Source organism: Pristis pectinata, chromosome 32 (assembly GCF_009764475.1).
Source record: "Pristis pectinata isolate sPriPec2 chromosome 32, sPriPec2.1.pri, whole genome shotgun sequence".
Taxonomy (NCBI): domain Eukaryota; kingdom Metazoa; phylum Chordata; class Chondrichthyes; order Rhinopristiformes; family Pristidae; genus Pristis; species Pristis pectinata.
In genome coordinates, this window is record NC_067436.1 from 4,009,396 (window position 1) to 4,027,553 (window position 18,158).

The 18,158-nt window shown below is 40.3% G+C and overlaps 1 protein-coding gene across 2 annotated transcripts in view; it reads right to left on the reverse strand.

The window, feature by feature from the left end:
* tbc1d2b (TBC1 domain family, member 2B) overlaps positions 1–18,158 on the reverse strand; it is an 80,596-nt gene that overhangs the window by 27,036 nt on the left and 35,402 nt on the right. For both annotated transcript variants that reach the window (XM_052042343.1, XM_052042344.1), the window contains exons 3-6: positions 10,039–10,207; positions 7,469–7,632; positions 3,943–4,160; positions 1,544–1,927 (exon numbers count right to left, since the gene is read on the reverse strand). In XM_052042343.1, the coding sequence (XP_051898303.1) occupies positions 1,544–1,927; positions 3,943–4,160; positions 7,469–7,632; positions 10,039–10,207 (935 nt within the window). The remainder of the gene's footprint in view (positions 1–1,543; positions 1,928–3,942; positions 4,161–7,468; positions 7,633–10,038; positions 10,208–18,158) is intronic.

Genomic DNA, 18,158 nt, shown 5'->3' on the forward strand with positions numbered 1-18,158 from the left:
TCACAGTCAAGTTCTCATGACAACATTAGAACAGAAGTAGTGGGCCAATTAGTCTCTCAGCGTGTGCTACAAATTAGTGAGGTCATAGCTGATGTGCATCCTAACTCTATTCATCTGCCTTGGCTCCACACCTTCAGTACTGTTGGCTAGCATGACTCCATCAATCACCAATTTTAATTTGTTAATTGAACCAAAATGCTCTTTGTGGGAATTACTTCAACTAATATTTGCACGTAAAACAATTTCTAACTTCTCTCCAAGATGGTTGCTTATGTTTCCTTGCCTAGACTCCACTGCCAGTGGAAAAATATTTTATTCTACTCCCATTTATGCTTTTTCAAAAGAAGTATCAAATCATTCCAAAATCTTTCTTAATCTCAAGATTACTATCTTAGTTTGATGTAACATCTATTCCTTTAAACTCTGGTGGCATTCTGGTATATCTCATCTGCACTGACTTTCTAAGACAACTCATCAAAAGTGTGTTGTCCTGAACTCAGTATGGGCTTTGTACAGTTGGAACAAAAACTCCACTCCATACTTTTGCCTTCAACTTAGAAGACTGACATTCCATTATCCTTAGATTTTCTTTTGGCCAGATCTCCCTATTTTATGATCTGTTCACAAGATCCTTTGATCTTTGCTTTTAGTTATGCTTTTGGATCTTTCCTTTTCTGGTTCAACTGCCAATTTTGCACACATTACAAAATGATAGAGGCAACAGAGAAATGAACAAAGGTTTACAAGCATGATAACCAAACTGCAAGGGTCAGCTATGAGGAAATAGCCGAATTGCTAAGACACATTTTCCTCTTAGACCAAAGGACTGTGACGGAGGTCATTAAAATGGGAGTTCTATTGTGCAGACAGACAGAAAATTTTTCCACTTAGAAAGCAGACAAAGACTAGGGGACATAAATACAAGAAGCCTTTTTTCCCCCTATTTATTTATAGGATATGAATGCGACTGTTAATGCCAGTATTGATTGTCAATCCTTAATTATGCCTAAACTGAGGCAGTTAAAAGTCAATAATATTGGTGCACCTATAAATAAACCCAATAAGAAAATCACAAGAAACCTAGAAAGTGGCGAGAAAACAAATCTGATACCCACATGCAGTGATCGAGGCAAATGGTACAAATGCAATGAAAAGTTTGTTAAGTACATGAAGGAAGGAATAGAAGGATATATTAGTAGAAGTTAGATGGGGAAGGCTTGGATGGAGTCATCAATGGCAATAGTATATTAAAAAAACACACTAATGTTGGACATCTGAAGTAAAGAAAATGCTCACTACATCAAGCCGTAAATATGAGGAGATGCAGATATAATGCTTCAGGTCAATGACCTTCACTAGTATCTAGCAGTGACCTAAGTGGATTATTCCTATGCTGTAAACTACACGTGAACAATGCTGATCTATAGGAGAGTATTTTGGGATTTGTGCAAGAGAAATAGATTGAGAAATACATCGACTGAGGGCATAATGTAGTATTCAGTCTGGTAATACTTAAGTACAAAAGTCTGAATGAAACCAATACCTTTAGCCTGTCCAACTCCTGCAGGTCCTTGTTCACAAAGGGTGCGCCTGGCAGCACACCTTGAGGCGAGTGATTGTTCTCGCATTCACTGAGCTGCCGTGATAATTTCATAATCACTTCATCTTTGGCTTGGATGGTTTCTCTGAACATGTTAAGCTGGTCACTCATCCCAGTAAGTTTATCTTGAATTGCTTTGACTTCTTGCTCCATGCGATCTTTCTGCTGGTTAATGTGGTCTAGCTGCTGGTTCAGGGCCTGTATTTGGTGGTCTTTCTGATGCAAAAGCTGCATCATACCATGATCCAGAGAAGCACAAGCAGTATTCAGGGAGTATTTTTCCTGCTGGGAACACTTCAATGTCTGTTGTAACAGGCGCACCAGCTCCTTTAAGCAAACAAATCAATTTTATTGTATAACCTGTACTGTTGTTCTGAAGTCTATTCTTCTATTTAATGCAGTAATCATAAATGAATATACATATTTCTATAAACCTTCATAGTTATGAAGCATTACGGGTCAGCCAACATTGAACTGAGACATTTTACAGACTGAAGTGGCCATTATTACCATCATTCCAAGAGTTCAAATTTCATTTTTAACAATAAAAATACACTTGGGTAGGATGCATTTGGAATTTTCTAATGTAGTATTGTCTATCACAAAAATATATTTTCAAAATCAAATAGTGCTCAATTAATTGGCACTACTTCATGCATTTTTAATTTTACCCTATAGAAAGATTGATATTTTCCACCTTTTCAAAGTGGTAGACACTAAAATCTTTAGGGAATACAATCCATAGTATGAATATTAAAAGGGAAATGGCCATAGACTGTACACACACCCGGTTTCAAAGTCTAACCCCACTCCCACAAAGATTGGGGCAACAGTTACACCTGTAGGGAACAAGCCTACGAAAAAGTTACTCATTTTGTATTTCAGATACATCTTTTGCCTCTGTGCCGACATCACAATCTTTATCCTTAAAAGGTCCAACTACCACCACCCCACAACCCTTTTTATTCTCTTCTTTTTTTTCTTTTCACTTTCCCCTCATCTTACTATGTGGTTCTAACTCAAATTACCATCACAGCTTGTGCACATTTTTGTAATTTCACTGCAGATTTGCTCCTCTCTTCCTGATTATTTGGCGGCCTGTAGAACCTCTGCTCAAAATACACCAAGCAAACTGACTTCCTGCACAAGTGCAATGAATATCAAAGCATGACAAAACTACAGTGCTGGATGATCACCCATGACACAGTTCATAGGCAAATGGAGGAATAAGAGCCTCCCTTTACTAAATGATGCATTTCACCACACTGTAGGGCCCACTGAGTTTCTCTCCCACACATTTTTCCCCTCAATCGCTCCTCTTTCTGAAAGATGCCCTTCTGGAATACAGCTGCCCTTGAGCTTGCTGTGGTCCAATCCGAAGGCATTTTTGGAACTTTCCCTTACCAGTGATGCAAGTAAATTTGATCCTGCAATATGTATTTTTACTTTGACTAATTGTGCAATTTCTTTCATCACATCAGTATGCCTCAAAGTCATTTACGGTCAATTACTTTTGAAGATGAGTCATGGGGAACACAGGAGCTAATTTATGCACATCAAGTTCCCACAATGAGAATGAGATAATGACTATATAAACCTGTTTTTATGTTAGCTGAGGGGTAATTATTGGTCAGCTGATAATGTTTCCATAATCATGGAAACAAAAGTAAATTTGTACTTCAGTAACCAGTTGTCAAATTAAGCAAATAAGATGCAGAGAAGTGCTCCATCTACTTGAACTAACCTTAGCTCAGCCCCAATTAACATTGCCCACTTTGTGCATCCTGTCATTCCTCACCAAACCAAAATCCAATATTGCCCATTTTTGTGGCCCATCCTCAACAGGATCCAGGGTGACCCAGGTCTCTGCTGGCTTTGTCCTTCTAACCAACAGGCTTATTCAGTTGGGTTTAAATCCATCTCTCAAATAACAGTTAATCCAAGTTGCACACAGGGCTCCAAATGCACTAGAGCAGAAATTTCTGAAGTATCAGTTTTTCCCCCCCCCCAAAGGAGTAAAATTTCATCTTTCTTTCTACCCTCTGAATTACCATGCACCATTCCTGTCAATAGAGCTGAGTAGCCAGAATAGGAAGTCTTATGGGAAAACAGACCTGCTTCCCACAACTCGATCGGAACCCAAATGTAAGTGCTCCAAAATGCCCTTCAATTTTGCCAATATGCATTCTCCAAAATAAAAACTGCCTTTGAATTTATCAAACTGCTCAAGAATCTGATTTATATTCATATCCACTTCCACTTGAATTTTGCAACTACCATAAGTGGCCAGCAATGACGATCATGAACAACACCAGTAAACTGCATTTTCTTTCAGACCTTACCTTTTGACTGCTTAAGTCTTCTTTCACTTTGTTCAATTCTTCTTGCTGTGCTTGAATTCTCAACTGAATCTCCGTTGAAGGCTTTCCATTAGTAACGACCCACTCTACGGGAGATGACTCACTGCCATTTCGGGACTTTGATGTTCCGATCATGTCTCTCAAGAATGGCCGTTTACCTCTATGTGACGCTTTTGCAAAATCAAAAGCGAATGCTGATCCTGCAGAAAATAGATGTTATCCCAGATGTTACTAATACTACCGCCACTTAAATATTATGACTGATCAGAGATTAAGTGCAAGAACACTTTTTATGCTAAATTCTTATTTTTAAATTACTTTTCTTAAACCATTTTAGCATTGAAAACAAGACACTGAGAAACAACTGTATAAAACCTAGTTTCACTTTGTTTTCCCAAAACTTCACAAGTAGAATCATTTAACTCCCCCACAGATTCTCAATTCTCTTCACTTGAATACCAACATGACCCTCAACTCTACCTTTAAGCTCCTTTAACTAATAAACAGTCACAAAGCTAAATTAGCAAAAATAAAATTGCACCTGCAATAAACTAGAAAGTCCATGAATGCAACAAATTATATGCAGGATTAGTTGCCCAAGAAAATGTAAATTAATTGAAGTTTGTATTCAGGAGACCAGTCTGTTATGTCTGTGGTGACTTTTTGGAAAACCAGTCATACCTAAATCCTAAGTCACTCATTACCTTGTAGGTTCTTCATCATTATATTTTTCCAACTCCCTTTTAAATTATAGCTGGAATCAACTTTCTTCATTTTTTCCAGTGTCAGTGTTCCAGACCCTAACACTTAGGGAAGGGAATATTCGAGTTCTTTTGCCAATCTTTTGAAATCTAAGCTCTGGTTACTGAACTACCTGTCAACTTGTTTTTCCCCTATCTACTCTTAACAAAACAGAACATCTTGAAAGCCTCCACTAGGTCACCTAAATTAAACAGCCAGAGGGCACATGAAAAGCAGTGCTCAACAGACCACTGAACTTGGCAACGTGCAAAAGAACAAAATTGATCTATCTGAAGTTATGAGGAAAATCATCATCTAACTGCTGCTGGCCAGTCATGATTCAGAAAGCTAAAGGAGCACAGTGAGAGTTGTAGTGATTCCAAGATTTTCTCTTGCTGATCGTTGAATAGATTTGCTACTTTTTGGTTTAACATTTTCATTAAATCAGGACTGATGCACTGCAAAATAAAAAATTAAACAGTAAGCAGATATGCTGATAAATCAAGCTTTGATTTACTTTAATTCATGATCAAACAAATTCTTCTTGATGGTCAACTAACCTATTTGCCATTTTGATACTTAGATAAGTTATGAATGATAGCCTCTATATCTGATGATCAATTCACTTATCAATGTAAATTCTGAAATTTCCTTAGCACAAGCTCCCTTGATGTTATTTTCTGTTTCCTACTTTATCCAATTTGCAATAATATTTGCATCAACAATGCAATGAAAATTATAAATTTTGATCAGAACAGTTTCTGAATGCAGATTGGTTTAAATTAAGGCTGAACATGAGCTACTGCAGATCTCTCTTTATAATTACATGTATTCATCACATCCTTGACAGATGAAAGGAATTACATTTGATACTATTTAAGTTACTCTGAATATTCATAGAAATATCACATCAATTTTGCTTATTCAGCAGGACATTTGTCACACAAGATGCGGAAACTCTCTGGTTAGAAGCAGACCATGTAACAGGATTTAACGTCATTTTGCGTAACTTTAGGGGCGGCACAGTAGTGCAGCTAGTAAAGTCACTGCCTCGCTACACCAGAGACTCTGGTTCAATCCTGATGTCGAGTGCTGTTTGTGTGGAGCTTGCATGTTCTCTGTGACCACATGGGCTTCCTCTGGGTGTTCCAGTTTCCTCCCACATACCAAAGACTTGCGGATTCGTAGGTTAACTGGCGAATGTAGATCACAAGGAAGGTACATCAGTGGCTTTACTTTCTCAGAAGGTTGAGGTTGTTCAGCACGTACACTAACAAACTTCTAGAAGGTGTACTGTTGAAAGTATCTTGACTGGTTGCATCATGGTTTGGTACGACAATTCAAATGCACAGGAATGCAAGGAGCTGCAGAGAATAGTTGATTCAGCCCAATACATCACAGGCACATCCCTCCCCACCATCAGTAGTATCTACTGGAGGCACTACCTTCAAAAGGCAACATCCAAAAGATCCCCATCATCCAGGCCATGCCAGCTTCTCGCAGCTACCATCGGGCAGTCCCACACCACCAGGTTCAAGAACAGCTACTTCCCTTCAACTGGTTCTTGAACAACCTGCACAACCCTAATAACCACCTCAGTTTAGCAATACTATGACCACTTTGCACAACAATAGACTTTTTTGCTCTAACTGTAGTCTTTCTTGTAATAATTGTATATAATTTATGTTTTCCTTGTGGATGTTCCATATCTGATGCTATGTGCCTGTAATGCTGCTGCAATCAAGTTTTTCATTGCACCTGTGCATACATGTACTTGTCCCTATGACAATAAACTCCACTCTGACTTACTGGTAATGTGTAGCTGAGTGGTAGAAATCTGGGGAGAGTTGATGGGAGTGTGGGAGAATAAAATGGGATTAACGTAGGATTAGTGTAAATTGGTTGATGATCGGTGCAGATTTGGTGTGCTGAAGGACCTGTTTTTGTGCTGTATCTCTGTGAGAAAGCAGTGGGATAGTTGGAAGGGAAAGAAAGATTTCAACTCCACAGGTTACACTAACCAAATTTCCAAAAGCAGAAGATATACTAGAAAAGAGCAATAGAAGCTTCATGGGCAAGCAATAAGCCTGAAGGAACACAGACAAGTGTTACCAAGAGGTTTCAGGCAACAGAGATTCAAACACACTGATCATTTTGCAGTAACAGAAATCATTTTACGAAGGTTATGGACATCACAGTCAATATACAAATATAAAAAATTTCTATTGCCCCCTTTGAAAGAAAAAAATAGTTCAAAGAATGATTCATAAAAATTGATCAGAAATATTTCTCCCCCAGGTACAAGGACCAGATTCCCAAGAAACATTCAGCAGATGTTTCTTTCCAATGAATTTTCTGCTCTGCAATATTACTCTTCAAATTTTCTCTCCATCTCCTTAAAGTTTACAGGAATTTGGCTTGAACTCTTCAGGAGTCTTCCATTACTTTAATAGCTAACTTCATTCTCTAGCAAACAGTCAAATGAACTACTGATAGCATCAAAATCTAATCACATCTTTGGCCACCCCAAACAAACAGAAATTTTTCAGAAGTCACTAGTTCAATGGAAAAACACAAAAGAAGAAACAAATATTACCACAGCTGAAATGGACAAAATGAGCATGGGTCTGGAATGGAACTCGGTACCAAACTACTCTAGATTATGAAAAATATAGGCCAGCCCAAGGAGTACTACTTGCTTTAAAAAGTATATCAGTTGTGCAATAATGCTTTATTTTCTGAACGAGTTTGATTTCAAATGACAAACCTCTACTTGATTCAGCTGACTCTCTTTTTCTCTTTTCGTCATGTCCTGCAGCTTCTTCCAAATCTTTGAGGGTGGGATCCAGTAGCACCCAATCTTCTGTGTAGAACACACTTTTCCGGTTTTCATTGTTTCCTCTTCCTGGTTTCAGACTTGACATCGAGTTTCTGCAATGGATTCAGAATTGCACTAGTATGACCCAAATTACCATGTTACACAGAAATCATGCTTAACAAACGACATTAAAGAAACCTTTATATACATGTATAGTGCCATCAAAATATCCAACGTACTTCACAAAATTCAAAATATAACTTCACTGAGCAGCTAACCAAATGCTTGAAATGAAGTTTATTTTAAGGAAAATCAAGAAACTGAAGATGCCGGAAATCTAAAAATAAGAACAGAAAATGCTGGAAACATTCAGCAGGTCGGGTAGCACCTGTGGAAAGAGAAACAGAGTTAACGTTTCAGGTTGAAAACCTTCATCAGGCATTCTGGGGAAAGGTCTTTGACCTCAAATTGTTCCTCCCTCCACAGATGTTGCCTGATATGCTGAGCGCTTCCAACATTTTCTGTATATTTCAAGAATTTCTTTTCTCAGAGATATACAATGCCAAGTTAATATCATGGGATTAGGACCCTTATACTGCTAGCAGATTGCAGCACTATATCAGAGGGGCCCTTCAGTTGAATGGTCAAAATCTCCATTCTCCTGCATGTGGATTTTAAGACCTCTTCTCACTTTTTCCTCCCCCACCGAAGGGTACTTTCTTGTTGTCCTGAACATAATTCATCCCTTGGCCAACCTCACCAATATAAACATTAATAGAATGTGGATATCAAATGCAGTTCACGGGACTTTTCACTGTGAAATTCTGCTGCACTTACCCACATAACAGTAAGGTAATTTATTGGCTGTGAAACAATTTGGAGCTACTAAACAGCACTACTAAACAGCAAGTTTTTTTTTAAAGAAGATTGGTCATTCATCAATTGTAGAACTGGATTTCATAGAGAGATTTCAGGCAGAATATTAATGATAATTTTATGGGTAACCTTAACATTTTAGATCAATATTGTTATTAATTTGTCAAGTTACTTATCTTAACATTTCTTAAGTTGATTTTTTTCCCCAAGGGTTGCAAAAGAAATTTAAATACCCACTGAAATACCCACTCCGACCCACTGAATTACTACATTATGATCAAGGGATAGAAGCTTTTGCAGTAGATGATATTAAGAGAGGTGCAGGTGAATATGTCTCACCTGAAAGGACTGCTTGGGTCCCTGGATGGAGGTGATGTAGGGGCAGGTATTGCACCTATGGCGGGGGCAGTGGAAAGTTCCAGGGGTGGGAGCAGGATGGGTTTGGGGGGGGAGGGGAGGGGGGGTTAGTGAACGAGGGAGTCGCAGAGAGAGTGGTCCCTGTGAAAGGCAGAAAAGGGTGGAGGGGAAGATATGCTTGGTGATGGGGTCCCGTTGGAGGTGGAAGTGGCAGAGAGAGGGGGGGGCATTACTAAAATTAGCAAGCATACCTACAACAGCCAGATCATACTTTGGCAGTGGTTGGTGAGCACATTTCATAACAAGCATGGCCCATCAACTTCAAAGCAGCTTGGTGCTGCAATAGTTAACCCACTATGCTTTCACAATGGAAAACAACTTTTCAACACTATGGTTTTAGATCATTTTAATTTTCAGTTTATGAAGGCATTAAACTGCTTCCTTGAACCCTTTCAAAGGCTGGCAGGAAGTGCACTGTCTGGAACTGAACTCAATTAGTTTTTGATCCCAAATCATTTTCTAAATTCTTTATGAATACAAGCAACATTGTATATTTCAATCTAAGATTTATTACAAACTTCTACAGACTGGTTTCAATCTTATTTCTTAATCCTTTTTAGACCAGTGTCATACAAATAATTCACTAGCAGCATGATTATCTTAAACGACCAGTCTAAATAGTGAACATTATATCATGTATTTTAAAAGTACAGAGGGGTACATCATTGCCATGAGTGTTCATTCTGGAGGACCAAGAGCACTACAACAAATCAGTACTCTGTGGGGCAGTGTTAAGTGAGGTTCAGTGTATATAATATTAACATTAACAATATCCAATCATTGGCGAAACATGCACCACCACATCGAGCAAATCTTTTAAATTAACATTTGTATAAAAATAATACTTAAAAAAAGCCCATAAATAACATTCCTTAAAGCTGCAGTGGATTGGATACACTAACATAGCAGGGAAAGATGTTAGTTAACAGAAGTACTAATGTCTAAAAGTGTGCGACACAAGACCACTAATTTTTCCAAAGGTCAATGCCCCTTTGCTCACCTTACCATGTCCTTTCACTGTACAAAAGGACATGGTAAGAAGGTGAGTAAAGGGGCATTGTTAATTGCTTGGAGAATAAATTTCAAAAATCTAGAACTCGTATTTGAAAATACTTCAGAATTTCATTGAGTTCAGGTCTTTCTTTTCAGACTTAGGCCTTCTGGTCATTTGGTAAGCATTCAGATATTACACTCCTTTCTTTACCACTCGGATAAGATTAGCTCACCTGATCTCTGTCCCCAAGTGCTTCAAGGAGAAGTTAATGGTTGTGGGATTTACTGGAGATGGATAATTTGCTGCTCGCTCACCCACCAGTGTCTCTGGGGCAACCTCTTCATCCAGTACACTTCTTGCACTCTCAGCAATATCCGTTGTTTGTGGAAGAAAGGGAGCATCTGGAATTAATATAAAAACTTACTATTGTCTGCATCTGTGCTAACATCCCTTAAAATACTTCAGCAAAAGCAGGATGGTGGTTAACCCACATTCCTGAAGACAGTGGAAAGCATGATGGTATAGTGATAATATTGTTAACAAGGTCTAGTTAATGAACACATTGCTAGTCTGAGCAAAAACACAGTTTGTATCTTGTCAAAATAATCTGCTTTTTATTCGAAATTTTGTTATCCTGGCAAATTTGAATCATTAACAATGTAATCACTAGCAGTTTTCTGTGGAATGAATAGATGTAATTTCATGTAGGACTATTAAAACGAAGTTCCAGTAAATGTTAATTTCCTTTTCCAATCTGATGAGACTTCTTTATATTAACCAGTGTCCTTCCCACAATACTTCAAACACATCTCTAAACAATGTCCTGGAGGAACTCTGAGTTGAGCAGCACCTGTGGGAGGAAAGGAACTGTTGACGTTTTGGGTTGAAACCCTGCATCAGGACTCCTACTGCAGGGTTATGACCCAAAGCTTCGACAATTCCTTTCCTCCCACAGACGCTGCTCAATCTGCTGAGTTCCTCTGGCAGATTGTTTGTTGCTCCAGATTTCCGCATCTGCAGTCTCTTGCATCTCCACAGATCTCTAAATACTCTATTTCCACTGTATGCAGTGGTAAAGTAAATATTAAAAGGACTCTGTCCAAGAGATGGAATGAAGTGTACTGCATTACTTAGTGCTACCCAATAAGGCAAAGAAAATAATTTCTTCACCAGAAATTAGCTGCACATCCAATTCACCTTACAATGGTACCTCATTTAGGGCTCAGGACACATTTCCCATAAATAGGAACAAATATGTAATCAGCAGTAAAAGGTTGTTATGAAGAGATATAGTGCTGCTGTGCCAGGAAGCTGACACAATCCCTGCCTGCCACTGAGCTAGGAACCTGAAGAGAACCTGTCCTCCACTGGCAATGAATCACCCACAAAGGCTGTAAGGCTGGTGTTGGGTTAGCATGGCTGTTCGGTGCAAGATGTGGGGCTCAGTGTGCACCCTGTCCAGCACGGTGAGTGTTTGCAGCACCTGCTCCATCTGCTGACATACCACCTGTGTCCTTTGGTCTCTTTCGTCACCCTCCTGTTGAATGTGATGGAAGATGTTGCCTCCCTATTTCTGTTAAGCTGCAGAGCTCTCCCTACTCAAAGACTTCTCCATGGTAACAAGCTTAACACAACTAGTGCCAGGTTTCCAGCACAGCAGTACACAGCCCGAGCAGATGTCTTTTTTTTAAAAAATGTACAGAGGGGTAGATCATTGCCATGAGGGTTCAGGCTAGTGGGCTATAATGAGTCACATGGAGCAGTGTTAAGTGAGGTTCAATGTATATAATATTAACAATGTTTAGAAGCGCTTCATTGAGCAACCAAAGAGAAATATTGCATTGCATTCTGTATGGTGGAGTAAGTTGTATTTTCACTCCTTCCCCTCCCTCCACCTCCGAGCATCGAGAAATTACTGTGGTACTCTCAACACCACTGGGGTAAACTCTTCCCACTTCACTCCCAGGCTGTCTCTGCTATGGTGATCACTCTTGACTGTGATCCATTGCTGGGAGGATCTTCCAAATGGTGAATGGGATGGGAGAAAACTCTGCTGCAACGTATTCTACACTCCAAAAGACACCAACACAAGGAACAGGTTTGAGGTAGATGAAAAGTCCCACAGAGGGTATCAGATTTGGACACATTAGAACTTCATACCGAAGAAGCATTACCACCTTTCAAAAACTGTATTAAGCCAAGGCCCTGTAAGTGCCCAAGGAAGGGCATAACACACATAACATAATTGTTCAAAAATAGCAAGAAATTCTCCCAGTGTATTGTCCCAAGAAATCCTTCATCACAAAAAAATGAGCTAGCTCTCTGCTTTTTCAGGTTCTTGCTGTGTGCAAATTAGCCGCCATGTTTCTCTCAATGACCATTTTTGCTGTGAAGCTCTTGGGATACTCGACCCAAATCCTCCTCAAGCATGTGAAATTAGACCCCTGCAGATGACACTCTGGGGAACAACGTCTAATAGCGAATTAAAGGGGTTTATTTAAAGAATATATTATGTCCACACCTTAGACGACAAAGCGCTTATGGCTTTGCACTTCGTAACTACATCATCTTGTTTACTCAATTCCTCAGTTACCCATTTCCTACACTGAGTCACCAGACAAGAACCTAACATCTGCACAGTATGGGTTAGGAGGCACACTTGTAGGAAACTATCAGGAATGAACCCACTCTACTTTGTGTGTCTGTTACAATGTATTTTAGCTCTGCCTTCTATCTAAAAGAGCATTAATAAATTACCAATGAATCAGGCACATAATGCAATCTCAGAACACACAAATCCATTACTGATCCACCTACCCACAATGTGTTGGATGATAAGCACCATGCATGCACGTTAGAACATTAATACAATCACCGTAAACACAACACAATCACCATCAGGCAAGCACAGTAGTGTAGCAGTTAGCGTAATGCTATTACAGTGCCAGCAACCCGGGTTCAATTCCGGCTTCTGTCTGTAAGGAGTTTGTATGTTCTCCCCGTGTCTGCGTGGGTTTCCTCCAGGTGCTCCGGTTTCCTCCCACATTCCAAAGACATACGGGTTAGGAAGTTGTGGGCATGCTATGTTAGCAGTGGAAGCGTGGTGACACTTGTGGGCTGCCCCCCAGAACACTCTACGCAAAAGACGCATTTCACTGTGTTTCGATGTACGTGTCTAATAAAGATATCTCATCTTAAATGCCATTGACTGGGCACGTCTGGGGAACAAAAAACAATGGAGCCAGAAAATATTATGAAGGAATATACATCTGCTCACACTAGCAAAGATTTATAGAACTACACTGAAATGATCCAAACAGTTCTGAAAACATGCAAAACAAAAATCGCTAATGGAAGGAACATTGCAGCCTGTGGTTAGAGCATGTACAACACACATGATACGTGGAGAGCTGCCAAGACCTACACTGAAATGCAACAAAAGCCATGTTAAAAATACAATATGCTGTCCACATCTGCTCTTATAAATGCTCCTTTAACCACCAAGCAGCATTCAACCAATCAGGTTCATTACTCCCTTAGAGAGGGGTTGAGTAATGCAACTGCAATACATTAAAAGCAATATACAATATCAGGACAGATACCATGCTTTATGGAAAATCAAACCACTCAGGTCATAATCCAAAATATGTCCTTCATGCACTGGTGAACTTTAACATTGAAATAAAAACAGAAAAGGCTGGAATAGATGGATCAGACAGCATCTATGGAGAGACAAAGGACTGCAGATGCTGGAATCTAGAAGAAAAACGAAGATGCTGAAGGAACTCAGCAGGCCAGGCAGCATCTGTGGAGAAAAGCAGGCGGTCAATGTTTCAGGTCAGGATCCTTCTTCAGGACTGAAGATAGAAAAAGGGGAAGCCCAATATATAGGAGGGAAAAGCAGAGCAGTGATAGGTGGACAAAAGAGGGGAGGCGAGGGTGGGCACAGGGTGGTGATAGGTAGATGCAAGTGAGGCAGTGATAGGCAGGTGGGGGGGGGGGAAGGAGAGGAGAGCAGATCCACTGGGGGATGGGTAAAAGGCAAAGAGAGAGGAAAAAAGGCTCGGAAAGCGAAGAAGAAAAGCAGCATGAGGTGGGGGGGAGGGGGGGAGCGGATTACCTATAAGCAGGAGAATTCAATATTCATGTGCCATTAGGCTGCAAGGTTCCAAGACAGAAAATGAGGTGCTGTTCCTCAAGTTTGTGCTTTAATTCTCCTGGCAGTGGAGGAGGCAGAGGACTGACATATCAGTGATAGTGTGGGAGGGGGAGTTGAAGTGACTGGCAACGGGGAGATGCAGATCGCGGTTACAGACAGAGCGCAGGTGTTCTGTGAAACAATCACTTAGTCTGCGTTTGGTCTCACCAATGTAGAGGAGGCCACACTTGGAGCACCGAATGCAGCAGATGATATTAAGGGAGGTGCAGGTGAATCTGTCTCACCTGAAAGGACTGTTTGGGTCCCTGGATGGAGGTTATGTAGGATGTAGGGGCAGGTGTTGCACCTATGGCAGGGACAGTGGAAAGTGAACAAGGGAGTTGCAGAGAAAGCAGTCCCTGCAAAAGGCAGAAAAGGGTGGGGGGGGGAAGATATGCTTGGTGGTGGGGTCCCATTGGAGATGGTGGAAGTGACAGAGAGACCACACTGTCTTGGAACCAATCACCACCCTCTGCCCACCCCGTCTCCCCTCTTTTGTCCACCTATCACTGCTCTGCTTTTCCCTCCTATATATTGGGCTTCCCCTTTTCCTAACTACAGTCCTGAAGAAGGGCCCTGACCCAAAATGTTGACCGCCTGCTTTTCTCCACAGATGCTGCTTGGCCTGCTGAGTTCCTCCAGCATCATTTTATTTAAGCATCTATGGAGAAATAAAGTTAATATTTTAGGTTAATAACCTTTCAACTGGAAAAGTTTGAAAACAAGAATGTTCTAAATTGCAGAGAATTGGAGGGTGGAGAGAACAAAAGGAATATCTGTGATAGGGCGAGACCTAGACACTGAATGATGCAAATTGTGATGGTACCAGCTGAGGAAGGGTTAAGAAGTCTTGTTAATCACAGCTGATCTGTCTGGAGCTGTGGTGACACAGAACTCTCATTTCTCCAGAATTTGTGCAAAACAGAAATTACAAATTTTCAACAAGTTAGCACATGCAGCATCACAGCCCCAATAAACCAGTTGGAAACAAGTTTGTGTTGGTCTGAATCATGCTCTTCAGTTGGTGGCTCTGAAGAACAGCCAGCTATGTGAGTCAGTACATCCCTGACTTATGCACATTTTTAGTATGAGTACACAAAACACAAGTGGTCAAGTACCAGGACATCTGACCACCTGCTCTGCAGCTGCACTGAGCATTGCCTTTGGCAGAGGTCAGTCATGGCAAGCTGACAAGCCTCATACTCTTCAGTTCTGCCCTCAGTCTCCCATTCCAATCCCATTCATTTGAATTTTTTTTTACTTTAATGTCTTTAATTTCAGTTAAATGAACCAAATTTTAAATAGTTTTAAATAAAAACTAAATTTCAACTTTTAGAAAAAATGCTTCTGATTAACAAGACATTTAGAAACAGAAAGGGCTTTGATGGCATGAGTTATCGGGGGAATCCAGGGGTGAAGCCTCAGGATCTGCCACCTGTGGCCTAGTTAGTACTCACGGCCTGCTCCACTCCACAAGGAGGACATGGAAGCAAGGCCTCCAGCTCAAGGTTAGAGTCGTCACAGGAATTGTGCCAATTTTTTTTTTGCAGATAGCTAAATCACAAAACTTTGCTTACAGTTCTGGAGAAAGGAATCCAAGCAGGGAGGAAACCGTACAACTTAATGCCAAGTCAATTTAGAGCATCAAAGAGCAGTGCTTCTTGCAGACTTTCACAGGAAAGCCCTTCAACATAAATATTAATGCAATTATTAGGATTCTAAAGACTTTAAAGAACATCTATTTCAATGAGGTATTTATGAAGGAATTGCACTGTGGCACAAATCAAAGTAAAATTATGTTAATATACCACAACTCATGTAAATAGACTTAAACTAGTGCCCAATATTTGGGGGTGATTGTGATGTCCAAAATCTTCCTTCAAGCACATCCACGAGCTGCCACTTTGCACATACCTTGTTGTATGGTTAAAGGCTGACCACAGCTAATATGTGAACATTGTGGTTAAAAGCTGCAACTGTTGGTTTTAACAGTGTTATTTGGAACTGTCTGCAGCTATAATGCACATCACTGCAACATTCACACATAGGGATAGTGCTAACTTTTAAAAATGCATAATTTTATATCTGAAAATTTAAAAAAAATTGCAAATGTTGGAAATCTAAAATAAAAACAGAAAATGCTGGACATACACAGCGAGTCAGGCCCCATCTGTTGAAAGAGAAACAGTTAACATTTCAGGTTGAAGACCCATTGTCAGAACTGTTGTGATGTACAAAATATTTCAACTAATTTCCACACAGCATGAACCCACAAACAGCACTCATAACTAGATAAGTTTTTTTAAGCCATGTTGTTTCAGGAGTAAATAACTGTCTCTTCCCACAGATATGGCCTGACCTGAGTATTTCCTGCATTTTCTGCTTTTATTTTACCATCAAAAACTCCATTTTCAACATTCTCGGCTTCCAATTCCTAATCCCCAGTATAACCAAATCCTTTAACATCAATTCCCAGCCAGTCTAATCCCACTCTTCCTTCATTCCACCACTCTTTAATATTCCATCCATTTTAATTACAGCATCCCTTGACCCCTCCAAACAGTGCAGAGCTATTAGAGGTGGTTGCTCTAGTACCTTCTGCTCCCGTCTCCGCTGGGGAATCACCGAAAGGATGTCAGGGCCACACATTATATTTTTTTTGCATTTTAACAAGATTTCTTGAATACTTACAGCAGAATTCTGCACAAACATGTCCAGTGAGAAGCCAGCAGCTGTAAAACAAGCTCAAAGGACTGTTCCAGGAAACAAAAATGCATATGACCTTCACCAAAAATGTTCAATTTCACAAGACAGAGGAGCAGAAGTAGGCCATTCAGCCCATTGAGTCTGCTCTATCACTTCACCATGAGCTAAATTATTCTCTCATCTAGCCCCAATTCCCGGCCTTTTCCCCATATCCCTTGATACCCCAACTAATTAGAAACCAATCAATCTCCTCCTTAAACACCCCCAATGATCGGGCCTCTATAGCTGTATGTGGCAACGAATTCCATAAATCCACAACCCTCTGGCTAAAGAAATTTCTCCTCATCTGTTCTAAATGGGTACCCTTTACTTCTAAGACTGTGCCCTCTTGTCCTGGACTCACCCACCAAGGGAAACAACTTAGCCACATCTACTCTGTCCAGTCCTTTCAACATTCAAAATGTTTCTATGAGGTCCCCTCTCATTCTTCTGTACTCCAATGAATACAGTCCAAGAGCTGAAAAACGCTCCTCATATGTAAGCCCTTTCATTCCGGGAATCATCCTCGTAAATCTTCTCTGAACCCTCTCCAACATCAGTACATACCTTCTAAGATAAGGGGCCCAAAACTGCACACAGTATTCCAAATGAGGTCTCACCAGTGCCCCATAGAGCCTCATCAACACATCCTTCCTTTTATGCATTATTCCTCTCGAATATCTACTGGCCAAGGTGTTAACTTATTTTTTAAAATGTTGCAAAGCAAGAATATAGCACCTAAAGGAGGTATTCTCAGTTTAGCAACCAATGGCCCCAAGCCTGGGCTAATATCTCTCAGAGCAGCCCGGATTGGGAGGATATAGAACCAGACATAACTGTTCTAAAATTGAAGGTTCATTTATTTGAGAAGTGAAATTTTCTTTCATAGGGTCCCAACAAAAGAAAATTACCCCCACCTCAACTCCAACATGTGTGTTTTAACCCTCATTCCATCCAAGTCTGCCTCATGTTTAGTACTTGTGGCACTTTGTTCAACTTTCACAGTTTGAAGTAGTTTCCATTCTCATAACGAACCTTCAAATTCACTTCTCAACTACCAACTTCACAAGCTGGAAGACCTATGTGTCTCCAAATCTTTCCTCATAACAGACCTTGCACTGGGAATCAGTCCATTAGCTTTACCCTGCAGGACAGCAACACTTAAAATGATCTCACATCATTTAGTGCCCAGAACCAAAGGTGCACTCAGACCTGAAGATCATGTGCTTTAATGACAAACTCTGGATTCAGGAGGAGGAAGGCTGATCATATTGAAAGACAAGATCCTATAAGGGATCTTGACAGGATAGATGTAGAGATGTTTCCCCTAGAGGGACAGACTCTGCTGAGGGGTCATAGCTGGGGGGTGGGAGGCACATTGCAGCAAACTGAATATAGCAATTTCTTCT